The sequence below is a fragment of the Natator depressus genome, chromosome 5, assembly GCF_965152275.1.
Source record: "Natator depressus isolate rNatDep1 chromosome 5, rNatDep2.hap1, whole genome shotgun sequence".
NCBI classification, from domain to species: Eukaryota; Metazoa; Chordata; order Testudines; family Cheloniidae; genus Natator; species Natator depressus.
This window is the reverse complement of record NC_134238.1, coordinates 97,757,786-97,785,376: the sequence shown is the minus strand read 5'-3', so window position 1 is coordinate 97,785,376 and position 27,591 is coordinate 97,757,786. Positions and strand designations below refer to the sequence as shown.

Below are 27,591 nucleotides of genomic sequence, written 5' to 3'. Positions count from 1 at the left end.
TTTAAAGTGAGCAGTGCACTACTGATAAGGGGGGGGAGGAGGGGACGCCAAAAAATAAATCAGTCAACAACAATTTTTGCTAAATTTTTGAAGCTTTCAGAAAGGTTTTGGTTCTCCTGGGTTTCAAAATAGCAATATTTGAAAAGTGAAAAATTGGTATTACCACATTTGTCTGCATTTTCAAAAAATAAGATTTTCTAAAATAAAATACTTTAAAGTCCAGCTCTTCAATTTGGAAAAATCCCACTATGACTATGCTGACCTGTCAGCAATAGGTGAAATGAAAAAAAAAAAACCAAAACCCAAAATGAAAGATTTCTTGAAATTTTCTATTCATCCAAGTCAAAACTGTCACAAAAGTTTCCATTAAAAAATGCATACACTTAGTTAAAAAAAAATTCATACCAGCTGTATTCACTTAGTGTTGGAGCAACCTGAATGTTGACAGTGTGAAATCCTGGCCCAACTGAGGTCAATGGAAAAATTCTCATGGATTTCAGTGGGGCCAAGATTTCACCCAATGTTTATGGGAACTGACATGTCACTAAATGTCAGGGAAACCATAAAGTGCTGTAATTTGGATTTCTTGAGTAGGTGAAATCGTTCAAATAAGTTTTTGCTACTTTTTGCTCCTACCAGCCAGCACATTTAAGAAAGAGAGTGAACTGAATTCCACTCCCTCTTTTGTATCATCGAGAGAATGGTTTACTACATTCTAATTACAGTGCCAATCAGTTACATCTGTACTAACACACTGAAGGCAATGGAGTTGCACAACTGTTACCAAAAGGCAGAATATAGTGATGCTGTGTAAGACGACCCCTTTTGGATATTCAGATCCCAGATTTAGTTTGCAGGGTTGTAAGTTTAAATAAAGACTTTTTCTAACCTAAAACATTTAATATAAATAATGGAAAGCAAACATGGAATGCTAAGATACCACTTTTACAGTCCCAGATCAGAGGAGAACCAAACTTGAACTTAAGAACAAAGAAAAGGGGCAATTATTCAACTAAAGTTAGATTTCAGAGCCAACTTACCTTGGCTCTGAAAACTTGCCTTTGACTACACTGTTTTTTTATCTAGCCACACACATTTGGAGACTCTGTGCAGTTAATTCATCTTTTGTCCTTTAAATGTAAGGAGTGAGGAAATGCTGTCCTATGGAAAGATGTGTATAACTTATTTCAACAAGATATTGAAGTCCAGTCAAGTTTTCTATTTAATAGCTCTGATGGGTGTGGAAATCAAAAATCAAAGGCTTAGCATAGGGCAGGAAACTAGTCTTTACTAACCAAGATGTGTCTTTAATCAGAATTACAATTTGCCCTTTGACTTCAGTTTCAAAGCAATAAAATCATTCCAAGGGATGTTTTATTTGATAAGCCCTCTTACCTGTAACACCACAGCGTTTCATGCCCAGGGAAGGTATCAATAAGATCAGTGCAGAGCTCCAGCTCTTCCTCTAGAAGATGGGGGAGATCTACTCTCAGTTCTTCTGTACAGACAGCTTCAGATGCTTCATTTTTTTCATCCTTTGGAAGACTGGGGGTTGGCTCATTTACCAGCTGATTTTGCACCAGTATAGAATTGTCGGTCACAGTTCTGCCAATCAAGGACTTTATTAAGAACTTGCGGTAGTGGAATCCACTATGGTCTGAAACATGCATGGACACCCAATGTTTAGTGGAAGAAAGTTCATCAAGAAGAATCTGAAAATAAGTAGTAGTAAAATTAACCAATCCATAGAAATAAGAAATTTACCAACATTGTTTCTTGTATCAAATTCCCCCCCCCCCCGCCATAATCCTTCCTTTAAGTTTGCCCCCAACTCTATCATCATCACCACCACCACAGTTCCTCCTATGGAGAAAATGGTAAGTTTAAAAGAACAATGATAAAAAGAAAGCATCCATTTAAATAAACACTTTCCCAAAATAATTACCTCATTATACACAACTTTCCAATTTAAAATACTAATTCATAGGCAAAAGAAAATGTTTAAATGACATTGTTACATACAAAATAACTATTTGTGGACCAGACTTCTGAATCTTGGAGGCTCTTTCGCCAGCCCATAGCAGTAGCAGATGCAGGCCATAATACAGGCCAAAATCCTCTGAGCAGACACTGGGCAACCTTTCATTCTGTCTGCCATTGCAATGAACAACTGTGTTGACTTACGGAACAGCCTTTGTTCTATCTATGTGGAAGACCAGCAACCTCCTGACATCCAGGGTGCATAGCCCGTGCTCCCCATCTGACGCACAAGACTTTGGAAAGAAAACAGGCAAGTGTGTGTCCTGGCCAGTATGAAACTGGGAAACGACCTGCGGGAGAAACGCTGGGTGCAGTCACAGCTGGACCTTATCCTTGTAGGAGACCGTATAAGACGGCTCTGAAATAAGAACCCTGATCTCGGACATCCTGCGGGCCAACATTATCGCGACCAGGAACAAGACCTTCCAGGAGAGAAGCAGGAGAGAAGCAGGAGAGAGAGCAGAAAGCCAGAGCTTCAATAAAACGAGATTCAGGTCCTGGGGTGGGGGAGGAAATCCCGGATGTGTGGGTAGAGACACTCCAGACCTTTCAAAAACTGTGACATGTCATGAGCGAAGATGGACTGACCTTGGAACAGAGGATGGAAAGCCAAGATAGCAGCCAGGTGGACCTTGATCAATGACAGGGACAAACCTTGGAGTTTGAGGTGCAGCAGATAATCTAGGCTCTCCTGCTTGGCCCGAATACACCATTCTGAGGCCCAGCTCGTGAATCTTTTCCATTTGGCCAGGTAAGTCGCTCTGCTGGAGGGTTTCCTGCTACCTTGCTGGATACAGGCCGTGGATGCCTGTTCGTCTGTGCTTTGCCACGCAGTAGCCAAGCCATCCAGTGCAGCGCCGCCAGGTTCAGATGCAAAAGGCTGTCGTGGTTCAGTGACAGCAGATCTGGCCAAGGGGCAGTTGGAGGCAGGCGGCTACATAAAGGCTCCGCAACGTGCCGAACCAGTACTGGCAAGGCCATGCGGGGGCTATTAGGATAACTTCCACCCTGTCTTGCCTGATCTTCACATGGACTCTGGATCAGCGGCACTGGTGGGAAGGCATACATCAGCGCCCCTGACCATGGAATGAGAAAGGTGTCTGACAGGGAGCCCCTGTCCATTTCCAGGATCGAACCGAACCGAACCGAACCGAACATGTGGCATTTTCTGTTCTGCCTGGACGTGAACAGATCCACCTGAGGAGTCACCCACCTCTGGAAGATTATGCTGACCACCTCCAGATGGAGTGACCATTCATGGCGAGAGGAGAAAGTGCTGCTGAGGTGCTCCACCAGGACATTCCTGGTTCTACACAGGTGCACTGCTATCAGATGAACGGCTTGCCGCACACAAAAAAATCCCAAAGGCAGAGATCTTCTTGACAAAGGGGTGAAGACCTGGCACCGCCCTGCCTGGTGATGTAATATCATGGCTGCACTGTCCATCAGGACCTGCACCACCTTGCCCTTCAGGTGGGGCAAGAATGCCTGGCAAGCTAGGGAAACTGCTCTGAGCTCCCTGACGTTGATGTGGAGGGCCAGATCCTCCTGCAACCAGCAGCCCTGGGTGTTCAGCTCCCCCAGGCGGGCTCCCCAGTCCAGATCCCAAGCATCAGAGACCAGGGTTAGCAACGGGGACGTGAAGGGGACTCCCTCCAACACTGACCTGGGGTCCAACCACCAATCCAGGGACAACCTGATGTGGTCTGGTACCCTAACTACCCAGTCTAGGTCATGCCTGTTAGGAATGTAGACCGATGGCAGCCATGCTTACAGGCGCCAGAGATGGAGCTGAGCATGGGTGACCATATATGTACATGCGGCCATGTGGCCCAACAGCCGCAGGCAGGTGTGTGAGTCGAGGTGAGCGGGTGGCTCTTCACAAGGGAGATCAGGTCCAACATGGCCTGAAAACGCGCTTCCGGAAGGAAGGCTCTGGCTCGTGTGGAGTTGAGAACCGCCCCAATGACCTCTACTCGCTGGACAGGCGTTAAGGTGGATTTTTTTTTTCTCTTGTTTATTAACAGGCCCAGGTCACGACAAGTGGAACGCACCAGATCGAGGCTCCTCTGCACTTGCTCCCAAGACCTGCCCTTGAGAGCCAGTTGTCGAGATACGGGAAGCCCTGGACTCCTTGGTGTCTCAGGTAAGCAGCCACTGGTGCCATACATTTTGTGAACACCCTGGGGGCCGATGAAAGGCCAAAGGGCAGCGCTGTAAATTGAAAATGGCGCCCACCCACTATGAAACGGAGGAAGCGTCTGTGACCTAGGAATATGGACATAAGTATCTTTCAAATATAGGGCGGTGTACCAGTCTCCTGGATCCAGGGAGGGGATGGAGGAGGCCAGGGAGACCATGCGAAACTTCAACTTTTTGAGACTTGTTGAGGTGATGCAGGTCCAGGATGGGTCTGTGGCCTGCCTTTGCCTTCGGAATTAGGAAGTAGCTGGAATAGAAACCTTCTCCTTTCATGTCCCGAGGGACCTTCTCCACCGCCCCCAGGCACAGGAGGTTTTAGACCTCTTGAACAAGGAGTTGCTCGTGAGAGGGTTCCCTGAAGAGAAGGGTGACCAGATGTCTCGATTTTATAGGGACAGTCCTGATTTTTGAGTCTCTCTCTTATATAGCCTCCTATTACCCCCACTCCTCCCGATTTTTCACACTTGCTGTCTGGTCACTCTACTGAAGAGGGACGGGAAAGAGTAAGAGGGAGGGGTAGCTGTAAATTGCAGGATATGGCCCCGAGATATTATGTCCAGCACCCAACAGTCTGAGGTAATCCACAACCAGGCCGAATGGTAGAGACAAAGCGGGTCTCACTGCTGGAGACCAGTGCCTGGAGTAACAGGGTGGATCCGGGGAATTGACTGGGATGTCACTCTTGAGCACATCTTCAAAATGAGCGCTTCTGGCCCCCGGGATTGCTTTGCCGGGCCGGGCTGCATGGGTGAGCAGGAGGAAGAAGGGTGGTGACAACTAAAACTCATGTCTCTATCCCTTCTCCTAGCAGATCCCTGATGGGGCTGCCAAGGCCTTGGCAGCTGGGCCAACCAGAACTGCTTCTGTGCAAACTGCAGCATATGCATGCCCAGTGAGCGAAGGGTGGCCCGAGTGTCCTTCAACCCATGCAGCCTCGCATCTGTTTGTTCGGAGAAGAGACCATTCCCAATGAATGGGAGGTTCTGGATCGAAGTCTGCGTCTCTTGGGAAATGCCAGCGGTCTGAAGCCAGGAGCTGCACCTCATAACCGCTGCCGATGCGACCATCCAAGCCGCCAAGTCCACCGCGTCCCACGCCATTTGGAGGGAGCAGCTAGCTGCCGCGTTGCCTTCCTCCACTAGGGTGCTGAATTCATGAGCCAAACCCTGTGGGAGGGACTCCTTAAACTTATGGAGAGGGAGTCCAATAAATTAAAATTGTACCTGCCCAAAAGGGCCTGACGGTTCGCCACCTGGAATTGCAGGCTGGCAGTGGAATAAATCCCCCCCCAAAAGGTCCAGTCTTTTGGCCTCTTTATTTTTGAGAGTTGAGCTGGTGTGCCCCTGCTTGTCTTTTTTGTTGGCTGCACAGACAACCAGTGAGCCCAGAGCTGGGTGGGTATAAAAGGTTCTTGAACCCTTTGACTGGGACAATACTTCTTTTCAGCCCCTTTGGAGGTAAGGGATTGAAGACTGGGTTTGCCAGAAGACCTTGGCAATTTTGAGGACCCCGTCATGCACTGGTACTGCAACACGTGCCGGGCTGTAGGCTGAGAGGACACTGAACAAGGTGTCTGCCTGCTTGGCCATCTCCTCCACCTATGGGCCCAAGTTCTCTGCCACCTATCGAAGCAGGGCCTGGTGTTCTTTAAAGTCGCCAGGCGTGCTGGCCCTTGAAGGTCCCGTGACCGTCTCGTCTGGGGATGAAGATGGTGACTGTACCAAGGCGGAAGACCCCGGGGCATCTTCTCCCGTGGGAGAGGGAGGTTTAGAGGTGAGTGCAGTCTCCTCTACCTCCAAGTGTGACTCAAACACCAAGCCCGGTGCCGTCGATGCTACCAACTTTTGCTCTGAGGCAGCAGCAGGTGAGCGGTGCGAAGGGGGCATCATCACGACTGGCATGCTCCATGTGCTCCAGTAAGGCCACGCAGCCTCAGGAGTCCAATTGCACTTGTGGAGCCTGGGCGAGCGGCTGAACTGTCCTTCATGCTGGAGGAATCCCCTTCCAGTGACCACAGTGGCGCCATCGATGCCTGCATCTGCCTGCTGGCAGTCGCTGCTGGAGACTGGTGCCTGGAGTGAGAGGATTGGTCCTGGTATCAAGGCGACTGGTGCTGGGAGGGACTGGAGTCGCGACAGGGAGTGCTCCCCCAGGGCAGGCAACCAAAATCTGCGCTGAGAGGATGACTGGTGGGCGGGCAAATGGAGCCAGCAATATGGAGATTGGCACCTCCCCTTCGGCAATCCGCGTTGAGTCTGCGGGTTCCATGACTGCGGTGCTGGTGATTGAGGGAAAGCTCCAGAGGATCTGGGCTGCAACTCCGGAGATCTGTGACAAGGAGGAAAGCGCTGCCTTGCCTCGGGGGAATCAGCAGCACTCTACTACCCCAAGGGGTCTTAGTGGCTGGCTTGCCCTCATGGGGAGCCTTTTCCATTTCCTGCGGCATGCATGGTGCCGGGGACATGGGTGGAGGTCTCTGTTCTCTCGGTGCTGGGAGAGTTTGAGAAGGTGTCGATGCCGCCAGAAGTTTGGGTCCCCTACCACTCCCGGGAGTCAGTGGTGGATCCTTTAAGGGGCTAAGGGCCCCAACCAGGGAGGCATGCCCACATGGCTCTGGAGTGGCTGGGCGGCCCTGAACTGAGTCCTTTGCCCGATGGCCCATGGCCCTTCTTGGTCAGTGCTGGGGAGCCATGCTTCTTGGTTTTCTTTTTTGGCATCAGCAACGGGGAGCAGTCCTGGGTGGAGCCTGGTGCCGGTTGTGTGCTGCGCACTGAGGCCGAGTTACTAGGCGAGTCTTGGCGAGATAGCCTGGAAGCTGGACAAAGGGCTGCCTTCATGAGGAGAGCCCACAAACGAATATCCTGCTCTTTCTGCATCCTGGGTCAAAATTTTTTACAAATATGACACTTGCCCTTCACATGTGATTCCCCCAAGCACTTGAGGCACCTGCTTTGGAGGGTCACTTATAGGCATAGGCCTGTTACAGTCCATGCAGGGCTTAAACACTGGAAACTGGGGTATGCCCTGCCTGGAGTGAAGTCCCTGCTGGAACTCTAACTTTTAACTACAGTTAATAACTACTTAACACTAACTACTATAAACAAACTATTTACAAGGTCCGAAGGCTCGAAGTCAGAAGAGATGAAACTGCTAGCCCTTGCTCCAAATAACCACCACAGGCAGTAAGAAGAAACTGAGAGGGCATAGGGACGACACATGAGCGCGCACATGGGTACACGCACACCTAGAATGGAATCAACTTGAGCAAGTACTCGAAGAAGAACTAAGATTTGCCTATTTACCATCTACTACAAAAGCGTTTGTAGCTTTTCCACTCTTGACAAAGGAAGGAGTCTCAGAGACCTTCCTCAAGGATGTGAAAGAAGTACCTGTGGAAGGGGTCTAGCACAAGATTGAAATCCCATGGGGGCCTAAAGAGGACAGAGTGACAGCTTTAAAAAAAAGTGCTAGTGAAAAGTTGGGAGGGAAAAAAAAAAAAATCTAGTCTAACAGAGGAGTTGCTTCTACCTACTGGGAGACTGGTAAACTACTAAACAAAGTCTTCCAAACTCCTTCACAGGAGGAACAATTCCAAATACTTCACATTCATCCTGTGTTCATCTGCTAGAACTTGAAATATGATATGTACTCACTGTCTGGGATAGCATGAAAAAACTGAGAACAACTAGGCTTTACTTAGCCTGTCAAAAACCTTACAGGGCTTGAATGAGGTGTCCATGATTATAAAGGATATAGTGAAAAGTCCTTCCTTTTTATCATGCTACCATATAAAAGAGGGACATTGAGTCATCCAGTGAAATGAATGGCCAGTAAATTTAGAACCAACAGAAATACTATTTAATTCAGGATACAATCAGTCTGTAGTAACACATTACCAGAGAACATCTGAGATACTGCGGCTGGATTGGGATCAGAGGAAGTCCACTGATATTCAATGGGAGGGAGAACATCAGGTGCAGGATTTGAGTAATGAAAATTTAGACTCCTGAGCAGAGGCTGGCCTCTCTTCACCCCTTATTCAGGGGAGTAACATTCTGAAACAGATGGGAGATATGCTCACCTGCAGATCTTAAAAATAGAATTTGCAATGGAAAGCGTCCTGCCATTTCAACAATGGAGTTACTTCCAAGGTCTTTCATAATATGTTAAAAAGACTTGAGGGCCAAAATATGGGAAGTGCACCGTTCCACAAAAAGGAAAAGACATTGTTTGAATGTTTACAGATCGATGGCTATTGATGATTTACAGTGAGAGCTACTTTTAAAAAAGCAAACCACACTGTATAGGAAGATGTTGGTGGGATGTATCTGAGTTACTAAGCTACTCATTGATGGATACCAACACTTTTAAAAAGGGATTTAATAACCCTTTTTTCCTGGAAAGAATTTCAACCAGTAAAATAATGTTCTAAATACTAGACTATAGATTGTGATAGAAACCAAATAATTAGGGCTGTCAATTAACTGCAGTTAACACAAGTGATTCATGCAAAACAAATGTGACTAGCTTAAAAAAAATAGGTGTGATCAGTTTTAATTAAATTTAAATAAAATACCAATTTATATTATAAATATTTTTGGACGTTTTTCTACATTTTCAAATATATTGATTTCAATTACAACACAGAATACAAAGTATACAGTGCTCACTTTATATTTGATTACAAATAATTGCAATATAAAAAAGATTAGAAATAGTATTTTTCAATTCACCTCATACAAGTACTATAGTGCAATCTCAATCATGGAAGTGCAACTTACAAATGTATAATTATTATTTACATAACTGCACACAAAAATAAAACAAACAATGTAAAACTTTAGAGGCTACAAGTCCACTCAGTCCTACTTCTGGTTCAGCCAATCGATATGACAAACAAGTTTGTTTACATTTGCTTGCTTATTTACAAAGTCACCTGAAAGCAAAAACAGGCGTTCGCATGGCACTGTTGTAGCCGGCACTGCAAGGTATTTATTTACATGCAAGGTGGATAAAAATCAATAGGATTTTTTTGATAAAATGCTTTTTGAGGAAAAAACCTATTATAGCTCAAAGATATCTCATCATGGAATAGAGATTATAAATTCTAATTCTATAGTATGAGATAATATATTCATGTAATTTTTAAGAAAAGTTTTGTAAATGAGTTTCAATAGTTCATGGATTAGGAACCCAATTTTATGGGGTTCCAGGGGCTTCTGTATAGATTATTTAGGTTAATCTTTCTATCTACCCAATGGGACTCAGTGCTCAGTCTGGAAGATACCATCAAAGATGCTTAGTTTTGCAGTTCTCAAACTGTGGATTTGTGTCTCCAGAGGTAACATGTTTCTTAACAGCAAAAATGTGGTTGGTTGGTAGGTAGGTAGGTAGGATGGGGGTGGGGGGGAAGAGAGAAAGAAAGGTGAGAAATAGTTAAAACAATTTAAATGTCTGTCTGGTGATGTTCTCCTTCTAATACAGCATGGCAAAAAAATCCTCCGAATAGTAATGATTAACTTGTTGAATTGGAGATAGTGTACCTTCTAAATATGAAACCTATATGTATTAAGGTTATAAAAACCAACAAGAATGCACTTTTATGTAGAAATCCATGATTAAATCGAGTCTTCCTGACTAGTGATTTAAATCAAATCCAACCTGTTATATGCCAGATATGTTAAATATTCATATGCCCCTTTATGCTTCAACTTGTCGGCTCTAAAATTTTACATTGTTTTGGTTTTGAGTGAAGTAAAAAAAAAAAATCTACATTTGTAGAATGCACTTTCACGATAAAGAGATTACACTATAGTACTTGTATGAGGTGAAACAAAAATAATTTTTCAATTTTTTACAGTGCAGATATTTGTAATAAAAAATAATATAAGGTGACCACTGTACACTTCGTATTCTGTAATTGAAATCAATATATTTAAAAATGTAGAAAAACATCCTAAAATATTTATAATAGAATGCCAATGTAAATTTATTATTGTTTAACAGTGCAATTAAAACTGAGATTAATTGCAACTTTTTTTTTTAAATCATTTGACAGCCCTACAAATAACGTGTTCAATAGCCCAACTATATAATTTAAAGCGGCTAACCAGTGAATTTCCAGACAGGCTTTTTAACTGAATTGTAAGAAATACCTAGAACACTGAAGTTGTACTTACGATATACATAAATTTTTGCCGATACTAATACTGATGTGTTTTCTGTTCAGTCAGAGATGCAATTTTTTGGAAACATTTCTAAATAACTAGAACTGATTTCTGGAGAGATTGGTAAATCTGGCTTCTTCTACTTCAACATCACATAAAAATGCATCTAGAACTACATGATAAGCTTCTTTAAAGGATTTAATCTCTATATTTTCTCCATCTGGAAACTTTAATTTAACTGAAGTCAGTGGGAGCCTTTTCATTTACATCAAAGGGCTTTGGATGTGTCTGTTAGGCATAATGAGAGTTCCTTGCACTAGCCCAGGGGTCGGCAGCACGCGAGCTAATTTTCAGTGGCATTCACACTGCCTCGGTCCTGGCCACCAGTCTAGGGGGCTCTGCATTTTAATTTAATTTTAAATAAAGCTTCTTAAACATTTTAAAAACCTTATTTACTTTACATACAACAACAGTTTAGTTATATATTAAAGGCTTATAGAAAGAGACCTTCTAAAAACATTTAAATGTATTACTGGCATGCAAAACCTTAAATTAGAGGGAATAAATGAAGACTCCGCACACCACTTCTGAAAGGTTGCCGACCCCTGCACTAGTCTCTGCCCAAACCAACTCTTCCCCACCTACAGAATCACTACTGTGAACAAAGTCTCCCTCTTCTTCCAGCTCTGATTATTAAACATGGCTCCTCAGAAGAAAAATCTGTGCACACACTGTGCAGTATGATTCTGTACTACAGACATATTAGAAAACCAGACAGGATAAAAACGCTTCTGTTGTGCTTTCCACCAGAGGATCTCAATGTGCTTTGCCTAGCTCATCTGGAAAAGAGTTTACATTCTCATTTTACAGATCAACAAATTGAAGCACAGAGAGATTAAAATGACTTGCCCACAGTCACAAAGGAAAATCTGTGGCAGAGTCAGGAATAGAAGCCTGAACTCCTGACTCTCAGTCCTATGCTTTAACCACAAGACCATCCATCCTTCCTCTCTCTGGCAGATGTTATCTGTAGTTTCAGAGATTTTTGCTAAAAGCAATGGCAGCCTCAAGAGCTGTTTAAGAAAACCCAACCTTTTAAGTAATTTGTGCCTGTGCTGTGCACACTGCATTTGACTAAGTTTTATGAGATGATCAGACTTTTTACTTAAAATGAAAGATTAAAAAAAAAAAAAGTTCCCCAAGCCTCTTGAGACCTACCTAGAAAACCCACTGTCTGTAGAACATAGCAAGGATCTTCCACTGTTGTGGAGTCTATCTAAGTAGTAATTGGAGGCAACAGAACTCAAGCATTGATGAAGGCTAAACAATCTTTTGTTACCATCCAATTCTCTGAGAGCCCAAGATTATGTCTAGACTGATCACCAAAGACAATTGTGTTTAAAGGTATAATGTTCAATGCATCCTCTACCATCCACCACAAGAGATGAGTTATTCTCCAGCTAAACAAAGTGAGAAGGTATCTGCAGCTCCTTGACTGACTAGCTTTGATGGGGGAAGCTTCTCTTTTTTGTCTTCCATGGTAAGACAAGTACAAGGAGCTTCCATCCTGCTCCAAACAGAGAATAGATACAACAGATATGGAGTGAGTTTATCCCCATCTTAGCATTTCCCTTTGTTACTATAAACACCACTGCCACCACATAAATCTCAGCTTCCTCCCGTATTTGGTTATTCTGGGAACCTTTCCTTATGCCCCAGAGAGATGCCCGCAACCTCTTTTATATCCTAGGTTGAAGTTAGTAAGACTCACTTGACCAGATGTCAGATAGAGCCAGCAAAAAGAATTCTGCATTTCAGGATTCTAATACCAGACAAAGTTAATCATTAAGAGAAAGACCTGCATGCAGGGTACTCCACCCCATTACAATGGCCTTTTTGCTGACTAGGTCAATCCATCACAAAGCCAGCCCGCATAACCTAAATCACATATATTCTGTGGGATTGAGCCATTTGAGTTACCATCTCTTACTGCGAGCCATGTGTACAAATGATTTAATTCTGCAAGCAGAAAATATATTTAAAGCCTGTAGTAGGGTTACTGGGTAAACTCTTAAGCTTTTTTTTTTTTTTTTTAATTTAAAAAATAAAATAAAGTGAGATTTTTTGGATCAAAGACAGACAATATTTACCTTTTAGTGAATGAGACTGAAGCTTTGGTTATAATTTTGTAACATCAACTACATTTACGGCCAAACTCTACCCTGAGATTTTTTATACCCTTCGAAGAATAAAGTATATTAGAATGAGCTTCAAAACGTTCTAGATTTAGAAAAAATATAATTAAAAAACCCAACAGCTTTCTAGGACAGTTTACAATATTGTAAATGTTAATAATAATATTTTTGGGCTAAATTTTTCAAGGATCCTCAACTTGGATGCAAAACTGCAGGTGCTAGTAGTTGTGAGGGTAACAAACAAACCAAACCAAACATGAAGAGTTCTAGCTACCTAATTTTTGGTCACAATCAGGCAGGTTTACATTTAAATATTATAATTGGCACTCACAGTGAATTAAATACATTCAACTGATCAAAGGTACAAAATTAGAAAAAAACCTACAAAATTATGGTCCTTTATTGGGGGGGGGGGAGGGGGGAATGTCAGGTCTCCTTTTTTCCCCACTTGTCTTTTCTTTTCATTAATTCTTTTCAGGGTGTTCATGCACAAATACATCAAATTGAAAATGTCCTTTTTACAATTCTATGTATTTACATTCCCTAGATTATAGGTATGTTCTGAGACTTCCAACCTCCCTCGTTCTCTCCCTCCCTCAAGTTTAACAGCCCTCCTAGTTCCCACAAACACCTCTAATGCAGCATGGCAATAATGCCTAATGCATCAGCAATTGTCAAAGGATTCTGGGATCAGCATAAAGATCTTTCCTAAGGATTAAAAGGAGACCAGTAGGGAAACTGGGATGATTGCAAAGATGGATGGAAGGCAAAGGGAAGAGGGAGTTTCAGAACATAAATTTAAAACAAAAAATAAAAATGAGCTGGTGTGTGACCTGCATATCCTTCACGGCCATAATTATTTGTGAATTGCCATTGCTCAGTGCAATTCATATAGCTGTACACGAATGGAAACATCAGACAAATTCTAAATCCAAGGAGAGCTACTTGTGTCAAGCTGCAGCCTCCCTCTTTACCTATTTTGATAGTCTACAGCTATGAGAACAGCAGCTGCAAAAGCATTTGAGATGGTGCCCTGTCCTTCAAACAACTGCTGCCACTTAATTGCACTGAAATTTAAAAAAATAGACACACACACACACAAAATACAGCCATCAAGGGCTTGTCTAAGAGTCCTCAATTCCTGATGAATAAACCCCCCAAATTCCGTAGTTCTGAATTTTGCACACCCACCTTTTATTTGAGAGTTAGATGGGAGAGCTGCTGAATGGTCTGACTACCTCACACTTTTCAGGCTATTATGGAATACGTACAGTTCTTTAAAAATGTTCTCAGGTGAAAAAGTATAAGCAAAATGACCTCCCAGGCTGCCAGTGATAGGCCCAGAACAGATTTTGTGGTTCTACACAGTCAGCACTCTCCTCTCAAATAAAAATAAAAATAGAACCCACACAGATGAGGTGATGGTAGTGAAAGAATGCAGAGTCAGGAACAGCTACCATGGAAGGTCAGAGCATCAGCATAATAAAGGCATTGAACTCACCTTACAGCTGAGTAATCACAGTGTAAAAGTAATTAGAAAACTGTACTTTTTATTTTAGATCATGTCACATGTCAACAACTTCACCTTCCTGTAGGCCTTCAGTGCATTCCATTTTTGGATGAACCATATGAACATGCCTGAGGTACAGCTAGAAGATTTTCACAAGACATCACCACTGAAGTTGATAAGGCATATTTAAGGCCAGTTAGTCTGTTCTGCCCGTTTGATGTATTGCTGATTTATTAAACTCAGCATAAACTGGGATGAAGGGTGTCCTTGAATTTCATGAAAATGCTTATAAGCACCACTTTTCTGTTTCTAAATTGCCTGGTCTCTTTATCCTATACTAGTCCTCTATGCACACATTCTGACATCACAAAATGACATGAAAGAACACTGGTAGTGAAACAAAAAGGGGAATATTAAGAGTATTGGAATGACATCTGTTGCATAGTATCTTTTGTTCTAATAGGCTCTTACAGATTACACCAGCACAGAATTTATGCTCAGGCCTCTGCTTCATCTCCCAGACTCTCATTTACCCTCTATCAATTAAGCACCAACAGATGGGTGCAAGTTATATTGATCAGAACATGACAAAGCAACAGAACAGTCCTTGTCCCTGGAATGCTTATTCTTCTAAAGCATTAATTGTGTACATCAGTTTAACACCACCTCTTTCACAGCACATTGCTTTATGATGATCCAGATTTAAAATGTATAAATTCTGCTTAGGCGTTTATACATTCCAGTATTGTACCTTGACATCCAGCTTTCCCAAACGCTGTAAAATCCAGATACGGTGGGACCAGGCATTGTAGTTGCTTGGGTATCTCCCAGCAGCTTCACAGCAGACATCCATTTCCTCCTGCACTAATCGTTGAATTCTTTCCACAGGCACTGTTCCCAAGTTCCCTTTAGTTACAAGAGTTGGCAAGGAGTTTTCCTGAATTAGTTGTTGCAGCACCCATCGTCTGGTTAAATGGTGTAGAGGGTTAACAATGCAAAAGCAGTTTTAAGAGAAAAAAACATTTTGTTCCTTATTTCACTATATAAATTGACCAAACTATGTGGAGTTTTCCATCATCTTAATTCAGGGTAAACTGGAGGTTGGGGGAAGAAACAGACTAAACATAAAACCTGTGAGCTATTCAGATACAGAAAGTCTTCAGCTAATGGACACATTTAACAGTGTCTAACTTCAGCTCTCTTTTTTATTTATGGTTATTGGTCATATCTAATCTTGAGAATTTGGGGAAGTCAATAAAAAAAAAGTTACCAAAAAAACTGAATATACAAAATTCGCCAAAAAAATCATGGAATATTTAAATAAGATTTTGAAGAATTCCCTTTTCACAAGACATCCATAGTGTTAAAGTGAGGTTTTATGCTGAAAAGGGATTATGTACAAATACCTTCTTACTCAACAGATCTGCACCCTGTGTGGATTCAGTTATATCTGCTGACTTTAGTCACAAAAGAAAAAAAGATTTCACTGCTTTTTACTCGTTAGCCCCGCAGAGTCAGTACAGCTAAGAGCAATTGAATGGGATTCTATTTCTTCTTGTGTATCATTTACAGAACTGTTTACTTATTTCCAATCAGTTACACTTGTGCAAACTCACTGAAAGCAATGGACGTACACAGGCATCAATTTCTCCTGCAGAACCCTTTCTTACTGGTGATGATATAAAAGGAATAAATAAAAGAAACCCAGCTTAACTCGGAGGTCCCAGGCAGAGATTGCTGGGCTAGCAGTTAGAAAAAAACCACCTTTTTATTAGGAAATTAGTCACATTTAAGCTGGAATTGTTGAGACAAACAGATTCCCACATTGCATTTTATTTGTAATAGGCACTTTAGAGTAGAATTGCATTTTAAGGAAGTCACTGCCTCAAAACTACAATAGATGTACTGACTGCTTATACAACCTTTGTGTCAAAGTAAAGCTGCTAACAAGTATATTTGTCCTATCAAATTAATTTCAAATATCTTTTATTAAAAAAGGTATTGCAGACATAGGATGGTCAACGACAGCATATAAACAGACAGACAGTGCTGCAAGAGGGGATTCTATGGAAAGCTGAGTGGAACTCTCGATCAGGACCTACAAGCTTTAACAGCTGAGACCGAAAAAGTTACTCCCTTTTATCCACTTTGGTAGCATTTGAAATGACAGTGAGCCAACACAATGTCATTCTATCTGCTTGAAGAAAGGTGAACTTTTTCCTTAATAAAGCTTTAAAAATTAAAGTTAACCAGTCAAAAATAGCTTATTCATAAGATTACAAAATTGTATAAAACTCACTAAGTGACAGCATCAACTTGAAATCTAACTGGTTTAACAAAAGTGGTTTCAGGTACTCCATCTGCTCCACAGTCTTTCTGCCAACTTTTGTTATTTTACATTCTCCTGCCCTGTCCCCCCCGCTTCTTTTTTAAGAATGTCTCTCCCCCCCGATTAGTGTGTGCAAAACCCACGTCAACAACAGAGGAAACTTGCTGACCAAATACTGTATAGGAGAAACATTAAAAACTAACTATATATAAATACCATTCAGTAACCTTGGCTGTTACTTAGAAAACAATAGTAGATAAAATTTTGAGAGGGAAATGTGATTTTTAAATTGACTGCATCTCTAATCTGAGATCAAGAACACTGGATCACGCCTGTTATTTGTAAGTTTGCTTCTGATATGATATTCATTGTAGCTAAAGGAGGGCAGCAGGTCAAACCACAATCTTTGATTACTTCATTTAGAAGAGCGGATCCATGTCACAAATGCAGCAAAACCTATGATACCCAAACATGTTTTTTTTGCTGCTCATATACCTCAAACTGCCAAAATACAAAAGTGGGACATAGTGAGTGACAAAGACCCAAAATGAGAGTCAAAATCTGTTTATGCAGGAAAATTAAATGGCCAAAGAGTCATTCCTTTAACATAAATAAAGCATAAAATAACTAACTTCTGATTCTTTATTTCCAGGTAAATAACTTTTCATACTAAATGTGAAGGGCAAAAATGTGTGTGAAGGAACACCTGACTTTTCTTTATTTCTTAAGAATGTCACTGTTTGAGAACGACATACTTGACTTCAGGTACATTATATATTACATGGTGCAGTTAATAGTCCAGCATTGTCTAACATGAAGGAGTTTGAGGCAGCTATCACTAAATCATGGCACTTGCAACTTATTTCTCTCCTCTCCATCACATCTACCTTCCTTTTCATTCTGTATAATGTAGTTACATAAAGCAAAGCAGTCAAATAGCGTGAATAAACTAGAGGTGGTGAAAAGAAATTGCACGATTAGAAAGTTAAAAACCAGCATAACTACAATTAAATTCTTCAATTCTGGTTCCACACCAACACTATTAAAGCAAAATACCGGAAAGGGATGTGTGCGTGCATGTGTGTCTAACTAATCTTGGCAGAATTCAATTTTCTTTTGATTTTCATTTTTACAGCTGTGGTGGGTAGGGTTGGGGATAGGGCAGTATTAACACTGGGGTTGCAGGGGACTCTGTGTGGCTGAGGACACCAGGGTACAACATGTGGGGGAGGCTGCAGTTGTCCTGGCCCAGTGGAGCAGAGACCCCTGGTCAGGACTGTAAGGAGGAGGAGGAGCCCCCACCTCAAAGGAAGTCCACCCCGCTGCTGAACAGTTTCTGCCTGGGAATGGCTCTGACACTCCTAGATAGTGGGTGAGTGGATGAGGCTGTGACAACAGAGCTGCACAGGGCTCCCTGCATGGTTACAGGGCCAGTGAGACTGGATCCCTGAAGGCACAAGGTCTGAGGAAGGCTGGGCTCCCGGTGGGGTGTAGTAGAGACCCCTAGTCAGTGCCATGAGGAGGAACTGTCCCTGGCTGCAGGGGACACCACATCACTGCTGAATGGCTTGTGGTCAGGGACAGAGCCATTCAGCAGTGGGGTGACCTCCTCCACAGCCAGGTACAAGGACAACAACTTCTCGCAGATCTGGCTAGGGTCTCTGCTCCACTGGGCCAGAACTACATCCTTCCCCTACCATATGCCTGCAGGCATCAGGCGTCACCAGCCCCAAACACCACCAGGAGTGTGGGAGCCATCCCGAGGCATTTGGGATTTGATGCATTTGACTGAGCTCTGGGTTGCCTTTTTATTTTAGAAAAATACCTTTTGTTATTGCTCAGTAAGGGAGACATTGTCATTGCATAATCCCATGGCTGGTGAAAAAGTATAGTCATAAGGAAAAATATCAGAGTACAGTAATGGGATATAACCTAGCTACAATTACAAAATTTATTTTTTAATGTATCCTGGTTCTCTGGCAGGTCTACAATATAAACAGGTTAATGGCAAATAAAAAAAAGTAAAATATGGAAAACCTAGCATTAATTTGATGGCAATTTTCAAGCAGTCACACTGGGAATACAAGACGAAGAAAAAATTACACACCACTCTAGTTATATTAAAAGACATGTAACATGCAGAAACACATATTTGACTTGAACACTAAGTCCTACACATCGTTGATCAGATTCTTAAAAAAAAAACAAACAAAAAAAAAAAAACAGCAATGAATTTTACAGTAGATTGTTTGGAAATCTGCTGTTTCCAGATGCTTGCCTCCATCCACCACCTTCCCTATCCCATACTCAGATAGAAGTATGAAAATATATTGGGGGGGAAGGCGGGGAGGGAAGGGAAGGAAAGGGAAGAGAAAAAAAGAGAAACCTGTGAATCCATGTTTCTGGGCTCTTCGGAAACTTAGTTAATGCCAGTTTTCCAAGATGTAAATCCTTAATTGGACTTAAAGTGCCAGATAATATTAGTTCTTTCCTGTGAAAGAAAAAACATTCCATTTGTACACCTAATTTAAGGGTGCATGTCATTTTCTTTGAAACATAATACAGCCAACTATGATATCCAGAATATAAACCTTAAAAATTACAAAAACTTCAACAATTGATAAAGCCATTTTACTGTAACAAGATAGAGTGTTTTCAAAGTAAAAATCTGTGTTCTACGTTTCGAATTGGACAAACGGTCTATATTTCTGTCCATGGTAATTCAACCTGAAATGATGACCCAACTTTACAAAGTGGATCTGTTCCTGAGTTGCACAATATTTTGCAGTAGAAAACTTAACATGTGCTATCATTGGCATACAAAACAATTTTTTGACTGATTAAGGTTAATTTTAAACACCCTAGAGCTATCTTCCAAAGCCTTCCCATAAGATATACACATTTCAAAAAGACAGTTATGCACAAGCAAGCTTCACTGATGTCAACAGAAGTTACATATATGTAATTGATAATTAAAAGCTACAAAGACAAGCACTCGTGAAATTACTATTGTGATTCAAGACAGTAGCATCACTATTATTTTACATTTTAAAAGCATCTTAATGAAATAATTCTCTACACAAATATAAATAGATTGAAACAGGGTTTAAGGTTGGTATTAGGAATCACTAACTTAGAGGCCAAAAAAAAAAAAAAATTATATATCTCAATTAAAAGTTACTGTAGGGTTGTTTTTGTTGGTTTTTAAAATCAATTTGGAAAGCCAGACAATTCTAGGTTTAGTTACTCGTTAACATAATATGTAGTAAAAGTCTTCCCAAACCTTAATTCTCATCCTGTCTGTCACAACCCCTCCCCTGCACACTTGTGAGACAGACACATTATGGTGAAACCTTTGAGAAGCCTGAAGCTATATGGATTTCATATCAGTCCAGACACCTGCATAGCAATGAGATGCTGCCGGCACAAAGCTCGATTCTGAGCACTGGGAGACCTGAGCATTGGGAGCACTGAGAACCCTTAAGCATATGCTTAGATAAGAATGAGTAGTCCAATGAAAGTAAAGAAAAAAATGCCTAACATATTTCCACAGAGGTCTGATTTAATTCCCCCATGCATGACTAAAGAATGAAAGGAGGTTGAAAATTTTCATTCTAAAAGATGTCAATGTGACAGCACTAGTGAATGAAGTCAGTTATTTCTAGAACAACCAGATCTTTTAAATGAGAAACTAGGTCAGCTACTTCAGAACAGGACGGAAAAAAGGGGAAAGTATGGCATAGGATGGCCTAACTGATGGGACAGAAAAGAGAGCACCCCTTTCTTTTTTCTCCTTCTTCCCATTACCCTCCCCTGTTTCAGGATTAAAAGCATACCATGTTACAATAAGATGTGGCTGCAAGAAAAAACAGTATCCCCTCACTATCCCCTTTACTGTTATCTCCCAGGTCCAAACCTGCAACTGTATTTTTACACTATGGCCCCAATCCAGCAAAGCCTTAAGCATATGATTAACATTAAGTAAATGAGCATGGTCTCACATTCTAGAATGGAATTACTCATGTCAATGTCCTTAAAGTTGAGCCTGCCTTTAAATGTTTGCTGGATCAGGAGCTATATCTGCGGGCCCCGTTCCATCCACCCACCCACACAACCAACCTCCCCTGCTCTAAGACCAACTTTATTTATTGCTCTTATGGTCCCTCACCTATGTTTCATATTCTTATATTTTCTATCCTTTTGCCTAGCTATTTCAAAGACGACATGACCATTGTGTAGAAGCTAAATGAGTTCTTTCCAGCAGTCTTCACTGCAGTTGATGTGAGGGAGATTCCCACACCTGAGCCATTCTTTTTAGGTGACAAATCTGAGGAACTGTCCCAGACTGAGGTGTAAGTAGAGTAAGTTTTGCAACACATTGATAAATTATACCGTAAGTCACTAGAACCAGATGATATTCACCCAAGAGTTCTGAAGGTACTCAAATATGAAACTGCAGAATTATTAACTGTGGTTTGTAACCTATCGCTTACCAGGTGACTGGAGGATAGCTAATGTAATGCAGATTTTTAAAGAAGGCTCCAGAGGCAATCTTGGCAATTACAGGTTGGTAAGCCTAACTTCAGTACCAGGCAAACTGGTTGAAACTACAACAAAGAACAAAATTATCATGTACAGCTATGTATCTGATACATTGGGGAAGAGTCAACATAGCTTTTGTAAAGGAAAATCATGCCTCGCCAATCTATTTGAATTCTTTGCGGGTGTCAACAAGCATGTGGGCAAAGGTGATTTAGTTGATATAGTGTACTTGGACTTTCAGAAAACCTTTGACAAGGTCCCAGACCAAAGGCTCTTAAGCAAAGTAATCAGTCCTGGGATAAAGAGGGAAGGTCGTCTCATGGCTAGATAACTGGTTAAAAGATAGGGCACAAAGAATAGGAATGGTCAGTTTTCATGAGAGAGAGGTAATTAGCAGGGTAGTCCAAGAATCCATACTGGGATCTGTGTGTTGAACATTTTCATACATGATTTGGAAAAAAGGTTTAAGGTGAGGTGGCAAAGTTTGCAGATGATACAAAATTACTCAAGATAGGTAAGTCCAAAGCTGACTGCAAAGAGATCTCACAAAACTGGGTGACTTGACAACAAAATAGTACATAAAATGAAATGCTGATAAGTGCAAAATAATGCACATTGGAAAACAATCTCAACTATACATCCAAAATGCCAAGATCTAAATTAGATGTTACCACTCAAGAAAGATCTTGGAGTCTCTGTGGATAGTTCTCTGAAAACATCTACTCACTGTGCAGTGGCAGACAATAAAGCTAACAATGTTAGGAACCATTAGTAAAGGGATAGATAAGACAGTAAATATCAAAATGCTACTATATAAATCCATGGTATGCCCACACTTTGAATACTGTGTGAAGTTGTGGTCACCCCATCTCAAAAGAGATATATTATAATTGGAAAAGGTGCAGAGAAAGGCAATGAAAATTATTGGTGTATAGAACAACTTCCATATGAGGAGAGATTAAAAAAAGACAGGAAAGACAAAAAGACGACTAAGTGGGGATATGACAGAGGTCCATAAAATCATGAATGGCATGGAGAAAATGAATAGGAAGTGTTATTTACCCATCACATAACACAATAGGCAGCAGGTTTAAAACTAACACAATGTACGGTCAATCTGTTCAGCTCATTGGCAGGGGATGTTGTGAAGGTCAAAAGTATAAATGGGTTAAAAAAAGAATGGAGATAAGTTCATGGAGGATAGGTCCCTCAATGACTATAAACCAAGATGGTCAGATGCAATCCCATGCTTCGTGTGTCCCTAATCCTCTGACTGCCAGAAGCTGGGACTGGACGACACAGGATGGATTACTTGGTAACTGCCTTGTTCTGCTCATTCCTTCTGAAGCACCTGGCAATGGCCATTGGTCAGAAGGCAGAATATTGGCCTAGATGGACCATTAGTCTGACCCAGTATGCACATTATGTTCTTGTATACTTCCATTAAAAAAAAAATGGATTCAACTTTCAGCAGCAATACAGCTACAGAGAACATTACTTATAGCAACACCTGAGAAGTTTACATATGCGTTCAATGGTGGTTTTTCTGTTTAAAAGCCCCATGAACTTTATCATTTCAAGAATACCCGAAGATACATTTTTCTCATGATAGCCAACCCTTTACTATGACTGCCACATTTCCCTTTTCTTTAATCAATGACACTTCAAAAATCAGTTCATAGCACCAACCTGGATAATTATATTATAGGCTGGGAAAAAAATACTTGCTTTATCTGGATCTGACAGCTATTCACCACAAATACAGTCTTAATGGGCTGATTTCTTTATTTTTCCAACTGCAAGAAACCTATTGAACTGAGCAAATCTCCATGTCTAAACATTTAAAACCACCTAAATTTAAAGCGGCAATTTCTTGTTTAAAGCCCCCCAAACTATTATTTAAAACTGTCCCTGGCCCTTGTGTGCGGGTGGAAAGAATATGGAAAGAGCCTTTCCCCGCTTCTGTGCCCTGGTGCAAGGGGGATCAATTGCTGTCTCTGTGCTTAGGGGAGTGCAATGAACTGCTTCTATTGGGCATCGCCAGGAAGAGGGAGGGAAGTCCCTGCTCCTCCTCTGTGTGCACTGGGGAAGTAGGGCTATGCTATCCTAAGTGATGGTCAAGCCTGCACAGTTCCTATGTGGACTGAAAAAATCAGAGGACATGCTTGGGATAGTGCATATCCGCATCCCTTCTCCCATTTAGAGGTATGTCTAAATATCATAGTATGACTCAGAGTCTGATATTCAGCTTGGACGACCAGCCGTGCCATTAGAAAATGGAATATCGGAGTCTCAAAATAATCAAGGTGCGATACCCTGATGGAGGTAAAATTAAAACAATGACAGCTATGGAAAAGGTCAATCTCACGTTTGCAACAAACGAATTAGGGGGAAGTGTGAAGGCAGTACCAATTACAGAAAAGCTGAGGGAAACCCAGCTTAGATGGTTTGGGCATGTGAAAAGATCAGAAGTATGTAGAGGAAACAGGGCACTAAACTTAGAAGTGGACGGTAATAGAAGGGTTGGAAGACCCAGAACTATATGGATGGATATTATACAAAAAGATTTGATTAGCTGCAGAGTATCTGAGGAACTGGCTCAAGACAGACTGGAATGGAGAAGGACTCAAAAAAGCTGACCCCCATATAGAGGGGACTAAGGCTAGAAGCAGCAGCAGCAATGAAGGTCAATCAAGCACCTTCTCTCACAATACTGGAACAAGGAGACATCTAATTAAAAGGCAGAAAACTGCCTTTAATAACTGATAGAAGAAATAGTAACCCTTTCTTTCTCTCTTACACAACATATAGTTAACCTGTGGAACTCTTTACCTCAAAATGTTATTGACAGCCAGAGCTTAGGAGAAATTTAAAAGATTAGCAGAACTCAAAAAGGGGTTAACCACTGACATGGATAACAACTTCCAGTTTCATAAACGGTGGTATAACTTTAAAAAGGGATGTAGTATTCAGGGCAACCATTACTCACTTGACATTAGGAAAAAACTTCCCTTATGAGCAGGTTATTTTATAATTGTCTATTATGTGTATTTCACACATTCCTGTGAAGTATCCAGTATTAGCAACTGTTGAAGATTGCACAGTTGACTAAATTACTCTAATCCACTTGGTGAAGTCCTGTGTTGTACAGGGAGTGGAATCAAAGTCCTGAATTCTAATCCTGGCTCTGCCAACAACTTGCTATGTCAGGTTGAGCAAATGGCTTCGCTTTCCTGTCTGAGCTTCCCTAAACTATACAATGAGCACAATGGCAATTTCAAACCTATATGTAAAACAATATAAAAATGCTAAGTACTATTATTATGTTCCTAGGTGACAAGGAGCCCTCAGTTTCCTCTCTTCCCAGGTGGTTGGAAAGAAGAGAGAGTGTGTACGTGTGTTCATTCTAGTAGCCCCTTTCCTCATGGCTGCAGTGGGTAGGAATCTCAGGGTAGGTCTGCACTCTAAACTTACATCAGCACAACGACGTCACTCAAGAGTGTGAAAAATCCACACCCCGATCAATGCAGTTATACTGATCTAACCCCCAGGGTAGACAGCACTAGGTTGATGACAGGGTTTCTGCTGCCGACACAGCTACCACCTCTCATGGAGCTGAGTTAGCTTTTTTCTCAGTGTAGTCACATCTTCACTGAAGCACTATGGCATTGGTGCAGCTCTGCCGCTGCAGCATTTTAATTGTACACCTGTCCTAAGAGCATCAGACTGTTCAGTGCTCCCTAGACTGCCCCAGGAGTCAGGCAAGAGTGGAAATACTCTTTAGAGCAAAGCTTCATTTGCATTACCTGTTGTCAGCAAGAGGGAACCAAATGCTGATCAAATGTGAAGTCTGGATGACTGTGACATCCCTAGCTCTTGAGCAATATAAAATCTAAGTATTTAACATACTATCTTAATGGATTACATTGAAGGAAGCTACCTATCAATAAATTTTTTGCCAACTACCTTATATAGTCAGTTTAATATCAATGTGAACAAAAGAATCATAGTTCACATAATTATTCATTGGGGTAACTTCATACAACACATTGACTTGAAATATGCGAGCAAGCGGAGATGTGGTTTTATATTAAAATTGATCTAAGATAAAAATGTTCACCGATACATGAACAGGATCAGTAACCTTTGGTAAAATATATTCTTTATCTTCAGATTAAGGGTTATGCCACTTTATTTGTGCCGAAAATATATATTACTGTACTGTGAAATGCAACAGACTAGCTACAAAGGAAATCAGGAAGGAAAAGATTTTAAAAGTTCTTTCAGCACATCTCATCAAAACAGCAGTGTTAAATCCCAATTAAAACAAAGCTTACGGCGGACTCAGATTTAAGGCGGCTGACCAAGCTCTTTGTGATATCATTTGCTGAGTGCGACATACCTTACATTCCATGCAGTGGTGAAGTCTGGGTTTAGTAGTAGCAGCGTACATGTGATATCTATCAATTCTAAAAGATTTAAAAAAAAAAAAATCCATGAATGATTAACAGTGGTAAAATAAAACATCAAAACTTCTCCCCTCTTTATGCCCCGATACTTTTTCAAAGCCTCTTCTCTCTGACTCGTTCTTATTGCAACACACCTCTGAGAAATATTGCTGAGTTCCAGTCCAGAGAAAGAGGTAGCTCAAACTGGAAGGATGACACACAGTTGGTTTAGTTTCTTCTCCTTCCATGTTGAGTACTTAAAATAAGTCCCACCTCTTGGGTTCACTGACCTCTACAAACTCCACTATAATGACTTGGAATCATGGTTCTCCTCCCCCTGGACAACTCTGATTCAAAAAGACAATATTCTTACGTGAATTAAAAGCTACTGGATAGCTCTGAAACAGAGAGCTTGTATGGGATCTTTGAGCATTCTAGTCCATTTAGTTATTAAAATTGAAATACACTGTGTGACAAACACATGCAAAGTTCTTAAAATTGTTGAAAAATTGTTGATTGAGATCTTAACACTCAAAACTACAATAATCTCCTGGAACAGCAAAACTACAGTGGTTTAAGAACTCTGCACTGCAGATAGCAATTCGCTATAGCTATTCTATGCTACATACTTTTACCTGTAACTAAATAACCACTACAAAAATTGCACCTATGGAAGGGGAAAATCCCCTACAACTATGGATTAGGAACAGAGAACATCACAAATTTAGTAAGTTGCACAACTATGTAACAGAAAATACTTTTAAAAGACTCTGAATAGGCTGCCTCTCCAAAGATTGAGATACTATGACTAATCACTAAATAAGAAATAGACATATCCATAAACATTTGTTTTTCTACTCCCCTTTAGACACTGCAGACTCTAAATTTCTACATATATTTAATGATGTAATAAAACTGGAAGGAGCTATGTGGGTGGCTGACAAACAGAAGAGTTATTCTATTCTAGCCTTTCCTTTCCTTTCACTCCTGTATTTTGCTGCACTAATCAATTAGTTTGATGCCTACCTAGGTAAAAAACGCTTAGTGTTATATGCTACCTCTCATAAAACACAGCGATAATTCTCAGTGTCTCAGGTTTGGTTCTTTAACTCTTTCTTCGAAAAGTCACAAAATCAGGTCAATTAAATCTTCCCCGGCATTACAATTCTTAAATATAAATGAGCTGGGTAAGAAGCAGCAGCAGCAGCACAGATACTCTCCAAAATACAAGCAAAATTATCAGTGCTTTTGCTCTCAAGACTGTTAGTCTGGATTCTTAACTGTTCATAATATATTCAAAAGGTTGTAACACCAAAGTAATTTGCCAACAAAACAAGTTTTTTCAGTTCAGCTGCATTCTCATGAAGGAGAAGCACTGGATTACAATTTGTTTTAAGAAAAAAGAGCTAGGGATGGGGAGAAAAAGCAAGGGGTATATACAGGGAGCTAAATCCATGGATGGTTCAGTTAAGACGACTGGACATACAGAAAACTAGTAATTAACTGACTATATGTAACTACAATGGGGAACATTAATCTCCAAAGGCCCAGGGTTGTCCACAAGCAATTCTCTGTGCAAGCCTAGCCAGATGCACCCTTCATTTGGGATTTCTGCCAGAGAAAGGTGAATTTAATCACATGAAATTCCATAGCCTTGGCCATCAAGGCTCCTGTCTAGGAGCCTGATGCAGTGAACCAGTGCATCCGTTGGCACCTTATCAATATGCTCAAGTGCAGCCAGCACCACCCACTTTTAATTTTAAAATTAATGCTTTAATTTTAAGCATGTGAATAGTCCTATTAAAGTACATGGGATTATGCATGTGCTTAAAGTTAAACATGTAATTAAGTACTCTGCTGATTACAGGCCTTATGGTTTTGGTTTTGCTAACCCAAAACTTGACCAACAAGGCTTTAGCAAAAGCACTGCTGGTTTTATCCATTACTAGATCACCACAAGCATCAAGGGATGAAACAAAACCAACTCGGGGGTGCGCAGTAAGATGTGGCTGCTTCAGACACACCTTTTTCACAATAGCTTCTGAAAAATGAGAAGCAAATAAGACAATGGAATATTTAAAACAGTGGTTCCCAAACTGGGGTTCACGAAATGTTACAGGGTGTTCTCAGGAAAAAATTCCCTAATGGTGGAAAGAGC

At 41.2% G+C, this 27,591-nt stretch overlaps 1 protein-coding gene across 2 annotated transcripts in view; it reads right to left on the bottom strand.

Moving 5' to 3' along the window:
• PTAR1 (protein prenyltransferase alpha subunit repeat containing 1) overlaps window positions 1-27,591 on the bottom strand; it is a 49,415-nt gene that overhangs the window by 4,083 nt on the left and 17,741 nt on the right. For both annotated transcript variants that reach the window (XM_074953267.1, XM_074953268.1), the window contains exons 3-6: window positions 25,388-25,454; window positions 18,830-18,934; window positions 14,866-15,079; window positions 1,396-1,712 (exon numbers count right to left, since the gene is read on the bottom strand). In XM_074953267.1, coding sequence (XP_074809368.1) covers window positions 1,396-1,712; window positions 14,866-15,079; window positions 18,830-18,934; window positions 25,388-25,454 — 703 coding nt within the window. The remainder of the gene's footprint in view (window positions 1-1,395; window positions 1,713-14,865; window positions 15,080-18,829; window positions 18,935-25,387; window positions 25,455-27,591) is intronic.